The 22,303-nt window shown below is 57.0% G+C and overlaps 2 protein-coding genes across 5 annotated transcripts in view; one reads left to right on the forward strand and one right to left on the reverse strand.

Moving 5' to 3' along the window:
• Positions 1-14,004, forward strand: part of ANO7 (anoctamin 7) — a 39,192-nt gene extending 25,188 nt beyond the window's left edge. Inside the window, 12 exon segments of the mRNA XM_009183545.4 lie at positions 371-482; positions 850-904; positions 2,982-3,079; positions 4,361-4,506; positions 6,264-6,362; positions 6,365-6,468; positions 6,753-6,829; positions 6,831-6,890; positions 12,884-12,974; positions 13,381-13,500; positions 13,624-13,674; positions 13,876-14,004. Coding sequence (XP_009181809.2) covers positions 371-482; positions 850-904; positions 2,982-3,079; positions 4,361-4,506; positions 6,264-6,362; positions 6,365-6,468; positions 6,753-6,829; positions 6,831-6,890; positions 12,884-12,974; positions 13,381-13,500; positions 13,624-13,674; positions 13,876-13,932 — 1,070 coding nt within the window. The 3' untranslated portion in view covers positions 13,933-14,004.
• A 3,921-nt stretch (positions 14,005-17,925) lies between these two features.
• The window catches only part of HDLBP (high density lipoprotein binding protein), a 90,139-nt gene continuing 85,761 nt past the window's right edge, over positions 17,926-22,303 (reverse strand). For all 4 annotated transcript variants that reach the window (XM_021924455.2, XM_021924456.2, XM_021924457.2 and 1 more), the window contains exons 25-28: positions 21,365-21,550; positions 20,793-20,909; positions 20,473-20,601; positions 17,926-20,320 (exon numbers count right to left, since the gene is read on the reverse strand). In XM_021924455.2, coding sequence (XP_021780147.1) covers positions 20,234-20,320; positions 20,473-20,601; positions 20,793-20,909; positions 21,365-21,550 — 519 coding nt within the window. In that variant the 3' untranslated portion in view covers positions 17,926-20,233. The remainder of the gene's footprint in view (positions 20,321-20,472; positions 20,602-20,792; positions 20,910-21,364; positions 21,551-22,303) is intronic.

The raw sequence follows: 22,303 nt of genomic DNA on the forward strand, positions 1-22,303 counted from the left end.
CTTTCCCTCCGGTAACCTTTAGCCTTTTATGCTCCTGACTCTGGCACCTGCACCAGAGCCCAGTCCCCTTCACAGCCTTGGCCTCGAGCCTCTATTCTGTTTCTCTGACCTGTCCCCTGACCACCCGCCTGTGTGCACCACATTCATTATTAGTGTTGGGATATAGCATATTATCAATTTTCCCAACTCCTTTTATCAACATGTTTTTGGGTGACTTTGGAAATGTCACACTTTGTCCCCTTCTTTAAAATATCTGGATGATATGGCCTTTTCCTCACCCGTGTGTGGCAAGGTGGTCCTAGGAGAGGGGGCCCCTAGTTGGATGGTGGTGACTCCCCCAGGGACTGAGCCCAGACTCTCCATGCCACAGAAATGCACCGCACCCAGACCAAGTTTGAGGACGCCTTCACCCTCAAGGTGTTCATCTTCCAGTTCGTCAACTTCTACTCCTCGCCCATCTACATTGCCTTCTTCAAGGGCAGGTTGGTGGGCGCCTCTCCCTCTGGCCCCAGCTCACCCTAGCTCGGTTCTGCTCGTGTTTCCCGCTGCCTGGGCACCAGGCATCATCCAGCCGTGCTCAGGCAGGGTGGAGGATGGAACAGGAGACCCAGGCAGGGGACAGGGACCCATGCCACCTTGCACCTCTGAGCAAACAGGGGCTGCCCACCTCTTGGTCCCCACCCAGCTCGGGGGCCCACAGGAGGCCCACCTTGCAGCCTGGACTCTACGCCACAGTTCGTGCTCCCTCCAGGGCAGGTGCAGCAACTCTGCTCAGGCCTCAAGAGCCCAGGGAAGTGGGAGGAGACAGGAAAGATTCCATCAAGGCTCATGACCTTGACTTTCTCCTAGGTTTGTGGGATACCCAGGCAACTACCACACCTTGTTTGGAGTCCGCAACGAGGAGGTAAGTGTGCCTGAGGCCGGGGCTGGTGGGTGAGCTGTCAGCAATTCCTCCCGCCACCGGCTACCTCATCGCCCAGCCAGGGTCAGCTGTGCAGCTGACCACTTAGGACTCCCAGCCTCTCTTCACCACTTATTCTGACCCTCAATATGTCCCATTCAGAACCACACCCAAACGCTCCGGGCTGGGCATCGTGGCTCACGCCTGTGATCTCAGCACCTAGGGAGGCAGAGGGAGGAGGGTCGCTTGAGCCCAAGAGTACGAGACCAGCTTGGGCAACATAGTGAGACCTCGTCTCCACAAAAATAAAAACAAGCAAACCAAAAAACCTACCCCATCCCAGTTGTCCTGGCCCGTACTACTGTTTCCCCATTTTAACCCAATTCACACCTGAGACAAGTGTGCGCCATTATGGTGGACGCAGAGCCTCGGGCACACAGGGGCCGCAGAGGCTGGCCTCCCTCACGGGCTTGGCGTGCTGCCGCCATGACTGTCGGGGTTCTCCCAGTGGCCAGCTGTCCTCTCCCCATCAGTACAGTGGGCTCTGCCTGTGACTCCGTATCTCTAAGAGCCAGGTGTGAACCTGGTTTTTCAGAAAGTAAATGGAAGTTGACCTGGTGGAGGATGAAGCATTGTTGTCATGGGGGTTCCTGCAAAGCAGACCCCAAGACAGAGATTCTGGTGCAAGTAATCGATGTGTGCGTCACCCCAGAAGTAGTCTCCATTGTGCCACAGCCCCTCCAAGACACCGTAGAGAAGCCCTCAAAACTGTCCCTGATGCATGGCCCTTCTGGGTTCGGGCCGGGCATGTCCCAGCAGCTGGGGTCACAGGCAGCAGGGTGGGTGCCTCTGGAGCCATCCACAGGTGGCCTCTGGGCTGGACTGGGACCTAAGTGACCCCTGCCGAGTGCCTGGCCTGAAAGACCTCTTCTCCTTTTGGAAGAGGAGGAGGAGGAGACAGACTTTGCATGGGGCCTGGGCCATGAGCCAGCCCACCTGCAAAGTGGCTGCCCGCAAAGGGGTGCTCTCCATTTTCATGTGAGAGGGAAAGGGAAGGCTGGGGATGGAGTGGGGAGTGTGGCTGCGGGTGCCACAATGGACCAGCCAGAGGACTTTCAATTGTTAAGTGAGAAAAGGCCCCAACCCAAACTGGCTTAAACAAAAAAGGGAATTTCCGGCCGGGCTCGGTGGCTCACACCTGTAATCCCAGCACTTTGGGAGGCCAAGGCAGGTGGATCACGAGGTCAAGAGTCGGATAATAGCCTGGCCAATGTGGTGAGATCCCGTCTCTACTAAAAATACAAACATTAACCGGGCATGGTGGCGGGCGCCTGTAGTCCCAGCTACTCAGGAGGCTGAGGCAGAAGAATCGCTTGAACCCGGGAGGCGGAGGTTGCAGGGGCCGAGATTGTGCCACTGCGCTCCAGTATGGGCAACAAACCGAGACTCCATCTCAAAAAAAAAAAAAAAAAAAGGGGGGGGGGGGGGGGCTTGGAATTTTCTTGGCTCCTGTGCTGAAAATGCTCGGGGCTATGCGGGCTTAGGTATGAATGATCCAGGTGTTAAAAATGCTGCACTGCTGTTCCCAGCATTGCCTGTGTTCTCAGAAAGATTATCCCCGCCTGGAGGGAAGGTGCCCTGCAGTGTGGCCGACACACTCGGACTTAGCACCCCTTGCAAGGCACGTGTTCCTAGGAACTCCCTGTGTCCACCTCTCACTGGCTTGAACTGCGTCACTGATTGGTGGGGCCTGCCTCGTGGGCCTGTCCTGAAGCCAGAGGCTACAGTCAGCCCCATGTAACCCCTTGTGGGTCTCCAAAGGAAAACTGGGGTGCCATTAGGTAGATATAGCAGTGGCCCCTGCAGCTGTTCCAATGCACAGTCTTCCAGCTGGACCTGGTGGCTCCTGTGAGGTCAGGAGGGCGTGTTGTGGTGGGAGCATCACTGCAACCCTCGAGGTGCCCAAGGCATGTCAGAAGGGAGGTGGGAGGCCAGGAAGAGGGCCAGCTTTGAGACAAGGAGGAATGGGTGGGCGAGTGGCTGGTCCCTCTCCCAGCTAACCTGAGCCCTGCTGCCGTAGTGCGCGGCTGGAGGCTGCCTCATCGAGCTGGCACAGGAGCTCCTGGTCATCATGGTGGGCAAGCAGGTCATCAACAACATGCAGGAGGTCCTCATCCCGTGAGTCCCCCACTCCACCCGGGGTGGCATCCAAGGACCAAGGGACCCCAGAGCACCTGGTGGTAGCAGCCTCCAGCCCAGCCCTAGCTGGGAGAAGAGGTGAAGGGAAGGCAGGGTCCGTCCCTTCCTGGACATTAGCACCTTGCCTGGGGAGGGGGATGGGGAGTGTGCCCGGCCATCTGCCCCAGGCTCTGGGCTGCCAGCCTTGCAGCTGCCATGTGGCTGGCTGAGGTCTTCTGGGTTATGGTTGTGGAAGGCACTACCCCTGGGACCAGCCTTGGCTGGGGAGGGGGTCTGGGTTCCTGGGCCCAGGCTGGGGTGATGGCTCTGTCCATTCAGAGATGCTGCGGCTGGGCCAGGGTGTTCCTTGGCATCCCCAGCCCCCAGTGTAGCACAAGAGGAAGGAGGAAAAGGAGGCCCCAGGGTTGATCCTCAGACACATGTCTGCCTCAGATGCCCTTGCCAGGCACATCCTGACCACAAGGCTCCCATCTCCTCAGTGCCACCTCTACTGGCAGGCACTGTGGCCCCCATCAAGGCAACGGGGTCCCCCTCTCAAGCCAGAGCCCTTCACAGAGGCTGCCCAGGGCCTTTCCTCCTGCTCAAGGCCAGACTGATCTGAGCGCCCTCCCAGCGCCCCCTCAACACCTGATCTCCCCGCAGAAGACAGAGCCCAAATCAGCACTGCCTTTTCTGGGCCACCACAAACAGCAGCTGGGAGATGGTGGCCACGCCACGTCCCGAGAGGCGGCCCTGCCTCTGACTATTGGTGCTGTGAAACCACAAGACCATGAGGTGCAGGGTGGAGCTCCGTGCCTGGCAGCAGCAGGGCGGGGACGAGTGACAGTGTGATAAGGCAACATACACACATGCCCCCTGTAGGATGAACCCAACCCGTGGGCCTCCATGACATCTGCTTTCCCGGGGACACAACAGTGGTCCTCGTCCACTCCCTCCCAACCTTGGCAGAGCTCTTGGGCGCTGCTTTGCAATTCTGGGAGGAGCCCATTACCCCTAAAGCCTTAAGGAACAATGCAGGGGGCTGGGAGGGTGGACCGCCCCTCTGCATCTGACCGACAGACACAGACGCTTTCACTGAGTCCGATCTGCAAAGGTGTTGGCTCTCACTGTGTCCACCCCTCGGGCCCCAGACCCTACCCCTCCCTGCTGCCTTGAATTGCAAAGCAACAGGCTCGTCCTGGCCACATCTTCCCCAGGACTATAGCAGTCACTGAGACCCACCATGGATCAAAGGCCATTTTCCTGTATTCCCATCCCCAGGAAGCTAAAGGGCTGGTGGCAGAAGTTCCGGCTTTGCTCCAAGAAGAGGAAGGCCAGAGCTTCTCCAGGGGCTAGCCAGGAGCGCTGGGAGGAAGACTATGAGCTTGTGCCCTGTGAGGGTCTGTTCGACGAGTACCTGGAAATGGGTAGGAGCCCGTCAGCAGCTGCGGCAGTAGCTGGCGCCGTGGGCAGGGATGGGCAGCCACTCTGCTCAGGGACCTCCCAGCCTGACATTCGTCTGTCTACATCTGCCCTGAAATGTGCTGTGGTGGTGGGGTGGGGACAGAGGGTGGGGCCTGTGGAGAATCCAGAAAGGAATTCTTTTCCCCTGAGAGTGCCCAGGAGGGTTGGCTGAGGACAGAGGGGCACCGGCACAGGGAGGAGGCCCCCAGGGTCGTTGCGGAGCTCCCCTAGGGTCCCTGGACCTAGAAAGCATGGGCCAGAGCAAGGAAAGAATTAGGAGAGCAGGCCCTGGGGGCTGACAGAAGCCCTCCAAGGGTGAAGCCACACTGCCAGGCAGCGGCCTGGAGAGCCGATGTCCCCAGAAATCTCCTCAATGCCCACGCTATTTGTGGACCCACAACTGTCACCTTGACAGGTGGTGGACAGTACCAGTGGCTCATTGCCTGCACAGGTGGTGCACTCTAGAGGCCGGGTCTGCACCACCTGTACTGTCCCTGCAGCGCAGTGTCTGACTCTGAGTTGACAAAGGGAGAAGGAATCATCAGGCAATATTTTTGTTTTGTTTTGGTTTTGTTTTTTGTTTTTTTAAGACGGAGTCTCGCTCTGTCACCCAGGCCGGAGTGCAATGGTGCAATCTCGGCTCACTGCAAGCTTCGCCTCCTGGGTTCATGCCATTCTCCTGCCTCAGCCTCCTGAGTAGCTGGGACTACAGGTGCCGGCCACCACACCCGGCTAATTTTTTGTATTTTCAGTAGAGACGGGGTTTCACCGTATTAGCCAGGATAGTCCTGATCTCCTGACCTCACGATCCGCCCGCCTCGGCTTCCCGAAGTGCTGGGATTACAGGCATGAGCCACTGTGCAGGGCCTGTTTTTGTTTTGTTTTTGAGAGGCAGTCTCCCTCTGTCGCCCAGGCTGGAGTGCAGTGGCACCATCTCGGCTCACTCCGACCTCTACCTCCCAGGTTCAAGCAATTCTCCTGCCTCAGCCTCCCGAGTAGCTGGGATTACAGGTGCCCACCACCACGTCCAGCTAATTTTGTATTTTTAGTACAGACGGGGTTTCACCGTATTGGCCAGGCTGGTCTCGAACTCCTGACCTCAGGTGATCCACCCGCCTCAGCCTCCCAAAGTGCTGGGGATTACAAGCCTGAGACACTGTGCCTGGCAGGCAGCTCTTAACCTATGAAGAGGGCATGTGAGCCGGCACGGCCTGGAGCTCCCCAGCGCAGCGGCGGCTTCTGTGGAAAGGGAGCAGGCAGTTCCCAGGGCGAGGAGTGGACGCCCTGACCCTCCACCACTGGACCCTGGACCCCAGTGATCTCACTAGTAATTCTGGACGAAGACCCAGGAACCCCTTCCAAAGAGCCATCTCCTAACAGCTCCCCTGAGGGGCGAGTGGAGAAGCCGGCTGTAAAATCAGAAGCAGGTTTCTGCTCCCACGCCCGCCCCGAGTTAGTCCATGAACTCACCCAGCCGGGGAAGGCCCGTGACCAGCCGGAAACACGGAGCTCAGGGCAGGACGGCCGGCCTGGGGCCGGTCAGGGGCGATGGCCCTGGCGCTGCGCGGTCCAGGACGAAGGGGACCAGCAAGAGGGGGATGAGCCGCGATGGGGCGGCGGCACCACGTGGACTGGCCGGTCCTCCGCGGGGGGCGCGTCCCGAGGGCTGAGGGCTGAGGGCGGACGGTGGGAGAGCCCGGCCATGCCCCCCGCCCCGCAGTGCTGCAGTTCGGCTTCGTCACCATCTTCGTGGCCGCCTGTCCGCTCGCGCCGCTCTTCGCTCTGCTCAACAACTGGGTGGAGATCCGCCTGGACGCGCAAGTTCGGTTCATGAGTACCGGCGCCCGGTGGCCGAGCGCGCCCAGGACATCGGCATCTGGTTCCACATCCTGGCGGGCATCACGCACCTGGCGGTCACCAGCAACGTGAGGCGCGGGCGGGGGCGGGGTCAGCGGGGGCGCGCGGGCCGGGGTCAGCGGCGGCGGGGGCGGATGGGGGCGCGGTCAGCGGGGGCGCGCGGGCGGGGTCATGGCAGTGGGCGAGCGGCGGAGCGGCGCGCGGGGCGGGGGCGCGGGCGGGAGGGGGCGGGCGGGTCAGAGGGGGCGGGGTCAGCGGGGGCGCGCGGGGATGAAGCAGGGGCGCGTGGGGGCGGGGTCAGTCAGCGGGGACGGAGCGGAGGCTGCCCCGCACTGACCCCTCCGCCGCCCAGGCCTTCCTCCTGGCCTTCTCGTCCGACTTCCTGCCGCGCACCTACTACCAGTGGACCCGCGCCCACGACCTGCGCGGCTCGTCAATCCACGCCAGGCGCGCCCCACTGTTCTCCCGCGGCGCACAACCGCACGTGCAGGTGAGCCCTCGCCGGGCGGGGGGCCGCGGGCGCACGAGGACGAGGCGGAGGGGCCCGGGCGGGGTAGGGGTGCGGCGGTGGGAGCCGGGAGGGGCGGGCGCCGCGGGGCGACGCCGGGGGAGGGGGAGGGAGGGAGTTGCGGGCGCCCTGGGCGGGGGCTGGGGGGAGGTTCCCCGCGGGAAAGGACAGAGCTTTGCGGGGCTGAAGGGCAAGTCGTGGGTTCTAGGTGAATGGCTGGTTGGTCGTAGAACCCGCAGAGCAGATAGGATGTAGTTCACCGGCATTTGTGGACACTTCCTTTTGTGATCTGGTTACCACAAAGTTTTGCATGTGTTTCAATAAACTTGAAAAACATCATAGTCTCCTAATTTTGGAGCAAATCTGAACAGTAAAATTACGAAACCATAGAATTATCAGTTTTTTCATGTAGGTCTCAGGTTTTGCTCTATGTATTTTGAACTTTTTAGTTGCATATGAATTCGTACTTGTGATCTCTTAATGGATACTTACTTTTTTCTTTTATTCTTGATCCTTTTTATTCCTCCTCTCCTGACTTCTGGTGGATGGGTAAAAGTGTTCTGGTTTTTTTTTTTCTTTTGCTTATTTAGAACTGATGGCATATATTTCTGTTATTTTACGGGTTACTCATATGTTTAGCATACATTCTTTTTTCTTTTTCTTTTTTTTAGAGACTGGGTCTGTATCCCGTGCTAGAATGCAGTGCCACAATTATAGCTCTGTGCACCCTAGAATTCCTGGGCTCAAGCAATCCTCCCATCTCAGCCTCCTGAGTAGCCAGAACTATAGGCATGTGCCCCCAGGCCTGGCCTTTTTTTTTTTTTTTTTTTTTTAAGTGGGGGAGTCTCTCTATGTTACGTTACCCAGGCTAGTCTCAAACTCCTGGCCTCAAGCAATGTGCTGGCCTCTCAAAGCACTGGGATTACAGGCACAAGCCACCACACCCAGCCAGCACACATTCTTAAGTATATATAATCCTAACGAAGCCTGAGTGAATTCAGTTTTGTTTCCTCTCTCTGTGTATGACTAGGATCTTCACATGCCTTACCACCTTGTGACCACCAATCTCTCCATCTTACTATTGTTCCATGGAGTTTTAGCTTTACTGTTAAAAACACACATGAAAAAACATTTTCAGTCATCTGTTCATCAAATTTATTTGTGTATTTTAACTTCTGTGGTTAATTTCTTATGTATTGCATTCCCTGAGGTTTTTTTTTCTTGCTGAGGTATATCCTTTAATAATTCTTTTAGGCCGGGCGTGGTGGCTCACGCCTGTAATCCCAGCACTTTGGGAGGCCGAGGTGGGCGGATCACAAGGTCAGGAGATCGAGACCATCCGGGCTAACATGGTAAAACCCCGTCTCCACTAAAAATACAAAAAATTAGCCGGGCGTGGTGGCGGGTGCCTGTAGTCCCAACTATTCAGGAGGCTGAGACAGGAGAATGGGGTGAACCTTGCAGTGAGCCGAGATCTTGCCACTGCACTCCAGCCTGGGCGAGAGAGCGAGACTCCGTCTCAAAACAAACAAACAAAAAATTATTTCAGAAAAGGTAGGTGGTTGGTGGGCTCTTCATATGCAAAAATGCATACACTTATGTCTGCATAGAGATATGTATCATGCATATGTATGATAATATCTCCATGCATTTTTGTCCTTCAAATAGCGGGTATAAAAGTATAGGTTGAGTTATTTTCTCTCTGTTCTTTGGAAATATTATTCTTTTGTGACTTGGCTTTTCTGATTGGAAGCATTTATAGCATTTAAGAATTTTTCTGGCTTGGCATGGTACCTAATGCTTATAATCCCAGCACTTTGGGAGTCCTAGGCGGATGGATCACATGAGGCCAGGAGTTCGAGACCAGCCTGGCCAACATGGTGAAACCCCCATCTCTACTAAAACTACACACATGGGCTCAGTGCGGTGGCTCAAGCCAGTAATCCCAGCACTTTGGGAGGCACTGGCGGGCAGATCACGAGGTCAGGAGATCGAGACCATCCTGGCTAACATGGTGAAACCCCGTCTCTGCTAAAAATACAAAAAATTAGCTGGGCGTGGTGGCGGGCGCCTGTAGTCCCAGCTACTCAGGAGGCTGAGGCAGGAGAATGGCATGAACCTGGGAGACGGAGCTTGCAGTGAGCCACAGTCACGCCACTGCACTCCAGCCTGGGTGACAGAGCAAGACTCCGTCTAAAAAGAAAAAACTTACACACACACACACAAATTATCTGGGTGTGGTAGCACATGCCTATAATCCCACGTACTTGGGAGGCTGACTCACACCTGTAATCCCAGCACTTTGGGAGGCCCAGACGGGCGGATCACGCAGGTCAGAGATCAAGACCACCCTGGCTAAAACGGGTGAAACCCCCGGGCTCTCTACTAAAAATACAAAAAAATTAGCCAGGCGAGGTGGCGAACGCCTGCAGTCACAGCTACTCGGGAGGCTGAGGCAGGAGAATGGCGTGAACCCAGGAGGCGGAGGTTGCAGTGAGCTAAGCTCGTGCCACTGCACTCCAGCCTGGGCAACAGAGTAAGACTCTGTCTCAAAAAAAAAAAAAAAAAAGAAAAATGTTTTCCTTAATCCCAGCACTTTAGGTGGCTGAGTTGGGAAGGCTGCTTGAGCCCAGGAGTTTGAGACCAGCCTGGGCAACATAGTGAGACCTCAATAAAAAAAATTAGCTGGGCTTGGAGGCATGCACCTGTAATCCCAGCTACTTGGGAGGGGGGAGCATTGCTTGAGCCTGGGAGGTCAGGGCTGCAGTGAGCTGTGATCATGCCAGTGCACTGCAGCCTGGGTGACAGAGACAGAGACTATCTCTTAAAGAATTTTGGCCTGGCATGGTGGCTCATGCCTGTTATCCCAGCACTTTGGGAGGCTGAAGCAGGCGGATCATTTGAGGTCAGAAGTTCGAGACCAGCCTGACCAACATGGTGAAACTCCATCTCTGTTAAAAATACAAAAAAAGGCTGGTGCAGTGGCTCACACCTGTAATCCCAGCACTTTGGGAGGCTGAGGCGGGTTGATCATGAGGTCAGGAGATGGAGACCATCCTGGTTAGCACGGTGAAACCCCGTCTATACTAAAAATATAAAAATTAGCTGGGTGTGGTGGCGGGCGCCTGTAGTCCCAGCTGCTCGGGAGGCTGAGGCGGGAGAATAGCATGAACCGGGGAGGCAGAGCTTGCAGTGAGCCGAGTGCACTGCACTGCACTGCAGCCTGGGCGATAGAGAGAGACTCCATCTCCAAAACAAAACAAAACACCTGGGCGTGGCGGTTCACGCCTGTAATCTCAGCTGCTCTGGAGGCTGGGGCGGAAGGATCATTTCAACTCAGCAGGCGGAGGTTGCAGCATTGAGATCATCAGCCGTTCAGCCTGGGCAACAGGAATGAGACTCTGTTTAAAAAAAAAAAAAAAAGAAAAGCAATTATCTTTGACAGATGCTTGTTGCTGAAATGTACCCAAGGAAATTATTTATTTATTTATTTATTTATAGAGACGGGAGGTTCGCTTTTCTGCCTGTGGCTGGAGGCAGGGAAAGGATTCGGCTCACTGCAAGCCCGCTTCCTGGGTCTAAGCGATTCTCCTGCCTCATCCTCCCGAGTAACTGACAGATCCACCACCACTCGCTCATTTCATATTTAGTGAGATGAGGGTTCACCTGCTGGCAAGCTGGTCTCAAACTCCTGACTTCAGGTGATCTGGCCCACCTCGGCCTCCCAATGTGTTGGGATTACAGGCCTGAGCCAATCGCTACTGTCATATTTTTCTTTCTTTCTTCTTTTTTTTGAGACGATTGCCCGCCAGGCCTAGGGCTGAGTGCAGTGGCTTATCTCGCTCACTGCAAGCTCTGCCTCCCGGCTCACGCCGCATTCTCCTGCCTCTCAGCCTCCCCGAGTAGCTGGGACTACAGGCGCTCGCCACCGCTACTCGCTAATTTCTTGTATTTTTAGTAGAGATGGGGTGGCACCGTATCAGCAAGGCTGGTCTCGATCTCCTGACCTTGTGATCCGCCTGACCTTGTGTGAGCCACCGCACCCGGCAACTTTTTTTTTTTTTTTTGAGACAGAGTCTCATGGTCGCCCAGGCTGGAGTGCAGTGGCATGATCTGGGCTCACTGCAACCTCCGCTTCCCGCTTCCCAGTTCAAGTGATTCTCATGCATCAGCCTCCTAAGTAGCTGGGATTGTAGGCATGCACCACCACACCCAGATAACTTTTTTTTTTTTTGTATTTTTAGTAGAGGTGAAGGTTTCACCACATTGGCTGGTCTTGAACTCTGAACCTTAGGTGATCAGCCTCCTCGGCTTCCCAAAGTGTTGAGCCACTGCACTTGGCCTAGGGAAGGGATTATTTACTTTTTTTTCTTTTGAGAGGGAGTTTCGCTCTTGTTGCCCAGGCTGGAGTGCAGTGGCCCGATCTCGACTCACTGTGACCTCCACCTCCCGGGTTCAAGCTTATTCCTGCTCAGCCTCCCAGTAGCTGGGATTACAGGCTCCTGCCACCACCGCCAGCTACTCTTTTGTATTTTTAGTAGAGACGCAGGTTTCACCATGTTGGCCAGGCTAGTTTCGAACCCCTGACCGCAAGTGATCCACCTGCCTCAGCCTTCTGAAGCACCGGGATGGCCAGGTGCGAGGGCTTATGACTGTAATACCAGAACTTTGGGAGGCTGAGGCCGGCAGATTGAGACCATCCTGGCTAACATGGTGAAACCCCGTCTCCATTAAAATTACAAAAAATTAGCTGTGCCTTGTGGCACGGGCCTGTAGTCCAGCTGCTCAGGAGTGCTGGGATTACAGGCGTGAGCCACCACGCCCAGCTGAAAGAGTTACGTCTTTGTTTAGTTCTGGAAATGTCTCCATCTTACTCCTTCCAGCGAAGCTTCTCTGCTTGTCCACTGTCATCGGGACTCCCACTGGGCTGTGGCCCGCTTCCCCCGGTGGCGACTGTGCTATGTTGCCTGCAGGGCGGTCTCATCGTCACTGTCTCTCCGTCCCCAGTCTCTCTTCTGCTGTGTCTAGCCACTTAAAAGTTCATCCCATTCATTTGAGGGATTTTTATTTTTAACTTTCAATATTTGGTTCTTCTTTTTTTTTTTTTTTCCTTTTCCTACAAAGTTGGCCCTGGTAATGGTTTTCATGGAGTGCAACATGTAACTTTATATTAGAAAATGGGGCCGGGCGCGGTGGCTCACGCCTGTAATCCCAGCACTTTGGGAGGCTGAGGCGGGCGGATCACGAGGTCAGGAGATCGAGACCCCCCTGGCTAACACGGTGAAACCCCGTCTCTACTAAAAATACAAAAAACTAGCCGGGCGTGGTGGCGGGCGCCTGTAGTCCCAGCTACTGGGGAGGCTGAGGCAGGAGAATGGCGTGAACCCGGGGGGCGGAGCTTGCAGTGAGCTGAATAGCACCAATGCACTCCAGCCTGGGTGACAGAGCGAGACTCCGTCTCAAAAAAAAAAGAAAAGAAAATGGAATGTCACATCTTGACCATGTGACAGAGACACAGGAACATGTCAGAGTCTGAAATAGCAAGTGAAGCTGAGGGTGGCTTATGCTAGGGAGGGAGGGCACTGCGGGCAGGGACAGTCTGAGCAGGTGCTGATCTCACAGAGGCCAGCAGGCGGCGCGTTTTCACCCTATAAGTAGACTGACGTCATCCATAGAAGCACAGACTTACTGGCCTGTCACATCTGCTAGAAAATGAAGCGTTTCCACTGGGAGGGGGTCCAGTTTAGCCCAGTGTCCAGCACATTTGCCTCTGGAACCCACCGGTCACAGGTATCGTCAGAGTGTCCTGTTTGGGGATAACCCCCATTCCAGGCACCCTCGATGAAGAGCCAGGACTGGAACATGGGATCTGAGAGGGAAACGGCGGGAAAAGGGGAGACGGGCTAATTCCAGAGGCCCCTGCCCAGCCAGCGCCCCGCCCTGGCTCCACCTACTGAGTCCTGTGTCTGCTGCAGGTATCGGGCTTTCCGGGATGATGATGGGCATTACTCCCAGACCTACTGGAATCTTCTTGCCATCCGCCTGGCCTTCGTCATTGTGTTTGAGGTAGCTGGGGCACCTGCTGGTTCTCCCATCCATGGCATGACGCCCCCACCCTGTGCTTTGCCTAATTCGAGCACGTGGTGAGGGGTCGCTGCGGTCACTTCCTGCTGTGTCATCTTGTCATCTTGGTCAAATCAGAGCTCTTCTCTGCACCTGCGTTTTCCCTGCCTGGCCCCAAACCTGGGTTGTGGTGTGGACATGCGTGCCTGGGCATTGTGGGTGTCTCCACAGGAGCTCCAGGGCCACAAAAGCTGGGGTGGCCTCTACCCGTTCTGGGGTTCCTTTTCTTGCACAGCTGCTTTCTAGCTCCACCCACAGCTGGGAGCAGGTGCTGGAGGCCTGGCCTGCCTGGGCCTGTGAAGGCCACTCTGGGCGTTTGGGTGGGGTGAGTACCTTCCTCTGCTCCCAGCATGTGGTTTTCTCCATCGGCCGGCTTCTGGACCTCCTGGTGCCTGACATCCCAGAGTCTGTGGAGATCAAAGTGAAGCGGGAGTACTACCTGGCTAAGCAGGCGCTGGCTGAGAATGAGGTGAACTGCACAGCCCAGTCTTGGCCCTCCCCCTAGCCCTCTCCCTGTCCTTGTCAGTGGCTGCTGCACCTCCGGACACAGAGTCACATCCCTCTTCCTCTTGCTGCCCTTTCTTGGCGACAGGCTCTTTTTGGAACAAACGGAGCAAAGGATGAGCAGCACCAGGGCTCAGAGGCAAGTCTGGGAGCAGCCAGGCCCCTGCCCCGTGTACCCCTGCCCCGTGCACCCCTGCCCCGTGCACCCCTGCCCCGTGCACCCCTGCCCCGTGCACTTCCTGAGGTCACAGGGCCCTGCCCAGCTGCCCACTGTGCCTTGTGGCCATGGCCTGCTCCTGGCCCTAGTCTGGCTTGTCCCTGCCCCCAACCCTCTCCCCAGCTCAGCCCCCACTGGACACCCTTCAGGGTTCCCAAAGCCAGCCAGCTGCGGCAGTGATGCCTGGAAGGACATCCGGTGGCCCTTAGGGGAGCGGCCCCTGCTGAGCCCTGTGAACCGTGTCCTTCTCCTCTTCCCTCAGGCAATGGCTGTGTGAACCGCTGGCTGCTGTCGTGCCCTCATCTCTGGGCACATTGCCTGCTTCCCCCCAGCGCCGGCTTCTCTCCTGAGAGCACCTGTCACTCCATCCCCAGCAGGGAGGGACTGTCAGCTCACAAGGCCCTCTTTGTTTCCCGTTCCCAGACATAAGCCCAAGGGGCCCCTGCACCCAAGGCCCCCTGTCCCTCGGTGGCCTCCCCAGACCCCTGGACACAACAGTTCTCATCAGGCCGGTGGGCTTTGTGGTCCTCACCACCCCTGGCCACATCACCCGCTCCTCTTACACCTGCTGACCTTCGAATGTTGCAGAGCACAGGACCTATCTCCCTCGGGTCCTCTGGACCCACCCGCCTCTTCCTGCCCTGTCCGCGCAGGGACATCACCCACATGCCCCAGCTCTCAGACCCTGCACCTCTGTGTCCCTGGCCACAGCAAGGGTCCGTTCACCCCCTCCCTCCATTCCCAATTATCTGGGTCCTCTGGATGCTTGTTTCTTGAATCAGGTTCCCCTTGCCCCCCAGCCACCATAGGCAGCCTCTGACAGTGTCTCTTTGTCTTCTGCGGCAATTAAACATGTCCTTTTGATCCTTGCCCGACTTCCCTCCCTCTCCCAGCTCCTGGCCCCTGGCCCAGGGCCCCGCTTGCTGTTTTTCTCTCTGTTCCTTGGGGCGTAGTACACAGCAAGCACCCAAATGGGGGAGGTTTTGGAATGAGAGGAGGAAACATGGATACTTGTAACATCTGGTGGCTCTTCCCCCAGCAGTTTGTGTGTTTGTACGTAATTGTTTTCCACCCTGGATCGCAGCTGACGCGTAAAGCCATGGCTCCTGTGCTGAGCCATGAATCTTCCCCTGGCTGTTGCCGCCCCACAGCATTCCCAGTGTAACCGTCCCCTTGCTGACAAATGGGTCTGTGCTCATCTGTGTTGATTTCCTTGGAGTTCTGCACTGCGCCAAAAAGAGTATGGTTTTAATGGTCGCTGTGGCGAGCATCTCGCATCCTTAGCAGCTTGGGAGGCCGAGAGCGGAGGGGATTACTTGCGTCCCGAGAATTCAGCTTCCGTTCAACATGGTGAAATCACTACTAAAATAATGGAGTGGCTCGTAGTCCCAGCTACTTGGGAGGCTGAGGCAAGAGAAGTGGAACCCGGGAGACGCAGATCGCGCCACTGCAATCCAGCCTGGGCTGGCTGGTGAGTGACTGTATGGGGAAAAAATATGGTTTTTTTTGAGACGAGTCTCGCTGTGCTTCAGGCTGGATTGCAGTGGCGATCTCGCTCACTGCAAGCTCTGCCTCCCGGCCACGCCATTCTGCTCAGCCTCCTGCTAGCTGACTACAGGCTACCACCACACCTGGCTAATTTTTGTATTTTTAGTGGAGACGGGAGCCCACCGGGTGAGCTAGCCAGGATGGTCTCCATCTCCGACCTCCATGATGCCTCTCGCCTCCCAAAGTGCTGGGATTATAGGCGGAGCCACCGAGCCTGGCCTCCAGAGTATGTGGTTTTAATGTGCTCTGATGAGTACTGCCAAACTTACAGAAAAGGCCTCCTTCTGAACATCTCACCTGGGCGTTTGCTTTAACCCGCAGCTCAGCCTGAGGGCAGCTGCAGGTTTTGTGCCTGTGGCATTTCTTTTTTAGGATTTACAATTTATTCACTCTAATTTAAGAGCACTGTGCTCTGCCTCATGTGGGGCGGGCTTTTCCCAAGCAGGAATGAGGGGCTCACGGGTTCAAGGCTGGACACCAATCACCGCCAGAGCATGGGCGACAGCACACAGGACCTGGGTGGGGAACTCGGAAATTTTACACAGACGGGGGACTTCGCTCATCATTCCATCGCGTGTTTCAGCAGCAGAGTGCGGGATTACAAACCCACATGTACTTCCTTCCCGCTGGTTGCTTTTATTGTTGCTGTCTTAAACTCCAAAGTTTTAAGGTGAATTATTGAAAACGTAAGAAAAATGCTCAGGTCACACACAGGCTTCCAGGTGAACAAACTCCTGCAACCAGCATGTGGGTCAGAGGCAAGTTCACATCACCCACGCCCACATGCCTCTACCCCTGCCTGTGACCCTTCCCATCCAGTAACCCCGAGTCTACGCGCCTACCCGTGAGACCCTTCTTCCCCTTATCCAGGGCCCTGATGCCCACGCGGCTCTCTACCTCGGGCGGACCTCTCCTATCCAGGGCCCTCGACAAAGACGTGTGGTGGCACTGCTTCCAGACCCTCTCCTATCCAGGCCACCACCTTGGCCACCGGGCAGGGATGGAACTGGGACGCTGTCTGGCGCCTGTCAGGACACCGCGCCGAAGCCCCAGGTGCCCAGACATCCGCGGCAGCCCCTGCCAATAAGCCTATTCATCATTTGCAGCCAGGCTCGCTGGGGCCGGCGGTGTGTCTCCGGCCGGGGTGCTGGTGTTCGCCGTGGCGCGGCGTGGCTCATTGGGGTTCTCGCTGCCTGTGGGCGCGGTTCGGCTGGGTGCTGGGCTGCCCAGCCTGCGCGAAGCTACCATCGGGTTGGCGGCGCGTCCCGGATGTGGGCGCGTGGTGCGTCTGATGGCGCGGCTGGCCTACCGGGCGCGGCTGCCTGATGTAAAAAGCGGTAAAGCCCCGATGGGTGCGAGGTGCCTGATGTGGTGGCGCGGCCTGACGTGCGCGACGCTTCCGTCGCGCGGTTACTGGTCATACGCCTCCCGATGCGCGGGCCTGATGTGGGTTATGGCACGTCTTCGGCCGGGTGCGGCTTCGTCATGGGCGGGCGCACCTGGCCAGGCGCGGATGCCTGCTGGGGCATACGCTTCTGATGTGGGTGCGTACGCCACTGCGCGTGGCGCGGTTTGATGTAAAAAAGCGGCGCTTCCGCCGGCGCGGCTGCGCGTTCTGTTGTGCGCGGGCTTCCGGATGTGGGGTGCGGTGTTCTGATGTGGGTGCTGGCGCGTTCGATGTGGTTAAGGGCGCCGCCTGTCGGGGTGCTACGCGTTCCCTGCTGTGGGTTTTGCATATTTAGGTCCAACAGAACCGGGCAAGTGCTGGTCAGGGTAAACATGTTTTTAAATTTGAGACGAGTCTCACCTGTGGCCCAGGCGGAGTGTACGATTCTCGCTCACCGCAAGCTCCACTCCTGTTCACACCATTCTCCTGCCTCAGCCTCCCAAGTAGCTGGGACTACAGGTGCCCACCACGCCCGGCTAATTTTTTGTATTTTTAGTAGAGACGGGATTTCACCATGTTAGCCAGGATGGTCTCAATCTCCTGATCTCGTGATCCTCCGTCTCCGCCTCCCACAGTGCTGGGATTACAGGCATGAGCCACTGTGCCCGGCCAACATGTTTGGCTTTAAGAGGAGCTGCCACACCCGTCTTCCCAGGTGGGGACCAGCCCAGTCCGCAGCAGGGACACCAGTTCCCTCTTGACTCTTCCCGGTTATCTCTTGCCACTCAGGAGCCTGGGGTGGCTCCTCCCACTCAACACCCCTCCCTCCTCCTCCAGCCGAGGCCTCCGCCTGCACCCCCCACCCCCTAACTCAGCTCCTCGTAACTCACGAGCTGGGTCCAGGGTGCTAGGAATGCCACTGAGGCTGGCAAGAGTCCTGAAAGGGAGTGGCAGGTGCTGCTGCACAAGGACAGTTGTCCACCCTCAATGAGGAGGGCTGCAGGGCAGCTGCTGACTGGCTGGTGGCCAGAGGACAGGGACAGGCAGCCACCCTCTTGCCATGACCACACCTGAGTCTCCCTTAATGTGGCTCTCAAGGGGCCGTTGAACACAGTGTTGAGAACTGCTGAGAAAATCACACCAAAGACAAACTACCCACGGATGCCAGTCACCACTCCAGGGTGACGAGAAAGGGAACACAGGCGGCAGCATGACAAAATGAGTCCCAGCACACTACATCTGGTTTCGGGTTTTATTTTAGAATTTATAAAATTCCAGTGTCATCCATATTCATGAGCCTTTACACATGTTTGCATATAATCTCCAGATTCCAAAGTTAAGGCCAAGGGATGGATTGTAGCTATGGAAACAGATAATATGGAAGACATCCGACAAGAGAAAAAGCACACACACGCCTCACCCCAGCCTCATCCCTGCCCAGGGCTCTCCCGACAGCACAGAGGCTTCAGGGAGGCAGGCTGGGGACCGTCATTTCATCACCCTTACAACCACCACCCAAAGGAAAAGAGAGAAAAGCCAAAACAGTTTAGGAAAGGGCTTGCGTCTGAGACATCGAGTGACATACAGAGATGTGCAAAATTCGGGGAGAATTAAAATTTACCTTTGGGGGCGTAGGGGCCGGATGTTTTAGGACATTATAGAAAAGACAGAGGAGGAACCCGCTGGGATGGAGACTGGAGGGAGCTGGAAGCAAGCGGCGAACAGGAGAGTGCCAGAACTCACGCAGATGGGGAAGAGGCGGCAGTCCCTCCCCCAGCGGCCTCCCCCGTGGAGGTGGAGGGGACAGATCCCGGGAAAGGCGGAAAAGTGCCTCGCTTTCCTTCCGTTTCCTAAGCCACGGTCACCCTAACCTGTGAAGCTGGAGGAAATGTTCCTTCCGATCCAATTTACCATTCCTGTGAACAGGCCCGATTAGGGCTGCCTGAGCAAATGCGGACTTGCCGAGGCAGCTGCAGCTAGACTTGGGCTAAGCCCTTCTGGGTCTACTCAGGAATTCCGGAGTGAAGATGACCAAGCTTGAGTTATTCAACTGATAGAAACACTGGGGGTGAGGTGCCAAGGCAGAAGCGACTGTCCCCAGGGAAGGGCTGGGAGATGGATGGGCGCCAGTCAGCTTTTCCGTAACTCAAATACCTGGGACAACTCGCCAGCAGCTCTGTCACCTCTGTGGGGGACAGAGACAAGGATGGGAAGACCAGAAAACTAGAGACTGGGGCCCCGTCCTCGGCCCTCACAGCAAGACACAGATGCCTCCCTCGGAGAGCAGGGGCTCTCGGCATCCAGTGGTGTGGTCTGCATTCTGCTCTACCTCATGCTCCAGGCCCCATGCCATCGTCTCTTGGCCCTGGACCGTGAAAACTGCCAATCACCCGGGACCCGCTCCTAGGGGCTGGCGTGCACATCTGGACGGCCTGTGGGTGGGGTGGGAGTGCCCACTCCCACTCTGGATGGGCCTGCTGGCCGCTGACCCACCTGTGCTGAGGGAAAGCGCCAGCCTCCAGCTTTGGTACATGGCGCCCACCCCCAGCTCCACGGGAAACCCACAACCACCAGAAACGTCTCAATCAAGAGATGAGTGTGTGGGGTGGCACTAACTGCAGAGACCACTCCACGCCGGCTGAGGTAGAAAGAAGGCAACTGAACACGGCATCTAGGGCAGGGGTGGGCAGGGGCTGCAGGTGGCGTGAAGAAAAGCCTAGCTGTCATCTAAGGCAAACTGCCCCCACTGAGGATAAGCGTAAGGCCCTACCTCCCCCATCCTGTGCACGTCTCAATCACAGCAGACACTCTGACGGCCACAAGGGACCCAGATGGTGCCTACTGCCTTGCCTCCAGGCTCCACTCACCAGACTCAGGCTGAGGGTCTGGCAGTGGAGGCAGGGGCAGGGACCCTTGGTGCTTTCAGACCCCACGGCAGGTAAAATCGGGACTGCTTGAGAACCCAAGTCACCCTCTGCCTCTCAGGTCACCCCCCAGCTCCAGGAACCCGCCCTCCTGCTGTCCAGAGCCAGGTCTTCCTTGCGGACACCTGTGCTGAGGCGCTTTGGCAGTTGGAGGAGGCTGACTGCACTCCACCAACAGGACGGTCTGGACCACGGGAAATGGGCAGGAGGTGGGAAAGGAAGAGGGCAAACGTTTGGCTTTTATAAAGTCAAGGACGTTTATTTCCTGAGGTCATGACACAGGAAGTCGAATCCTAGCCACAGCTGCGGAGCTCTGGTGATGGTCGGAGTGCTGGCTGACATGCCGGGTGGACCAGGAGCTGGAGTCTGTTATCTTAGCACGAATGCTCATGACCTTGGTTTAGTGTTAAACAGTGGAGCAGGTCCTGAGTGGGCAGCGCACAGCCAGGCCTGGAGGAGCGGCCGCACGCAGAGCCAGGCACTGGGCTCCCTGTGAGACCTCGGGAAGGGGGGAAGAGCGTCAACAATTTACGAAGGGTCCAGCCGCTGGGTCAGATTGAGACAAACCATTGTGTGGTTGGGTTCGGGTCAGCAGGCTGGAGAGGTTTCTGCTTTTTGATCATTATCGTTTGGGGCCCCAAGGGAGGGTCTTGGGAGCCACCTGAGCCCCAAAGCTGGGAAATTCCTCAGAGCTGCTCATGTCGGGGGCCTGTGCAGAGAGAGGACACAGCTTCAGGAGGGGTTGCTTCCCGACTCGCAAGCAGCTTCCGACGCAGTTGCCACCCTCGGGACACCGAGCCCGCCCACCGCCCGCCCACCCGCCCGCCCTGGGACCCAGGAGGGCAGAAGCCCGCGTCTGACCTTCTCACTGCTGCTGGCGGTCCAGGGTGCGTCCCGTACCACAAAGCCTCTGGAAGGTGCCTTGGCCTCCTCGTGTACCGGGGGTTTCATGTACACCTGCAGCACCTCGCTGTCCACCACGTCGGCCAGCTGCAGGCAGAGGACAGGAAGACAGGGTCAGTCTGCCCAGCACCCCCAGCATCCCGCCCACCTGCTCACCCCTGCACCTCGCCTGCCTCTGGAAACACAAGTGCCCTCTTGTCCCCTGAAGCTCCTGGCTGGGCCTCAGGCCCGTGGACGTGCCAGGGTGCCTGCGGGCTCTAAGGCCCACGCAGACTCACGTATTCCTCCTCCAGGTTGAGGATGTGGTCGATGGCCTCCTCCACGTTCTCTGGGAGCCCCGTCACAGTGACACAGTTGGGGTCTGGGGCTCCGCTCTGTGGGAAGCGAATGTCCACCTGGAAGGAGGTACAACGGCAGATGAGGGGCTGTGAGCGAGGAAAAGCGTTAAAATTATGTGTCTGTTTCTAGTGAAGCATTTTCTGAGTTAGCAAACATTTTAAAATCTGGTTTCAGAGTTGTTCTGAAGTTAGTCAGTCTCATCACCACACCAACTTAGGTGCGTCTCGGGAGCACCCTGTTCACAGCAGACAGAGGGCCGCAGCACGCACTGTACGCTCTTGCATGAAATTCCCACCCACAGAGGAGCTCGCCAGGCAGCCGTCACGGGGATGCCTCACACAGGCCATCGCTTGCACTGACCTGTGGTGTCTATGAGGACAGTTCCACTGCCAGCCCTGGGGTTGTGGCCTCATCATCTGGAGGGGAAGGCCATGCCCTCCCCTTTCTTCTGGCCAGCCAGGCGCCCCGGTGAGACAGGGATGCTCACCCACTGTGCTTCCAGCCGGCTCACCTTGAATTCATCCATGATTTTGCGAATGGCTTTGCCGCGGGCACCGATGATGCGGGCGTGAACACGGTGGTCCAGCGGGACGTCCTCAGAAACCATCTGCTCAAGTTCACCCACAATTCTCAATATAGCGTCCCTGGCAGCTTCTGTGTTCTTTTCGTACCCTGTGATGGTAATTTGGTCCTGGGGCTAAAAAGGGAGAAAGTAGTCAGAAAAGGGGATGCCTTACTGGGATTCCCGGCAGGGGCCAGAGCCAGCCCCCACTGCTAAGGAAAACAGCTCAGGAGAGAGAAGGTGTAAGCAACATAAGGGCTGATGTAAAACAGAGTTACCAGTGTCCACTCAGCTCCCGATTCTTCCCAGACTCCACCCGAAAGACAGTGAATTACAGGACGAAAAAGGACATTTGTCCTCAAAGACAAAGGAGAGGCACCGACAGGCAAGAACTCTGGACTCAAGGACAGCGGGGCAGAGACAAAGCCCCGGCCGGGCGTGGCGGCTCACACCTGTCATCCCAGCACTGTGGGAGGCCGAGACGGGCGGATCAGGAGGTGAGGAGATCGAGACCATCCTGGCTAACACGGTGAAACCCCGTCTCTACTAAAAATACAAAAAACTAGCCGGGCGAGGTGGCGGCGCCTGTAGTCCCAGCACTGTGGGAGGCTGAGGCGGGCGGATCATGAGGTCAGGAGATTGAGACCGTCCTGGCTAACACGGTGAAACCCCGTCTCCATTAAAAATACAAAAAACTAGCAACTAGCCAGGCGAGGTGGCGGGCGCCTGTAGTCCCAGCTACTTGGGAGACTGAGGCAGGAGAATGGCATGAACCCGGGAGGCGGAGCTTGCAGTGAACCGAGACTGCACCACTGCGCTCCAGCCTGGGCGACAGAGCAAGACTCCAGCTCAAAAAAAAAAAGGACAAAGCCCCAGCCCCTCAGCTTC

The sequence above is a fragment of the Papio anubis genome, chromosome 10, assembly GCF_008728515.1.
Source record: "Papio anubis isolate 15944 chromosome 10, Panubis1.0, whole genome shotgun sequence".
Taxonomy (NCBI): domain Eukaryota; kingdom Metazoa; phylum Chordata; class Mammalia; order Primates; family Cercopithecidae; genus Papio; species Papio anubis.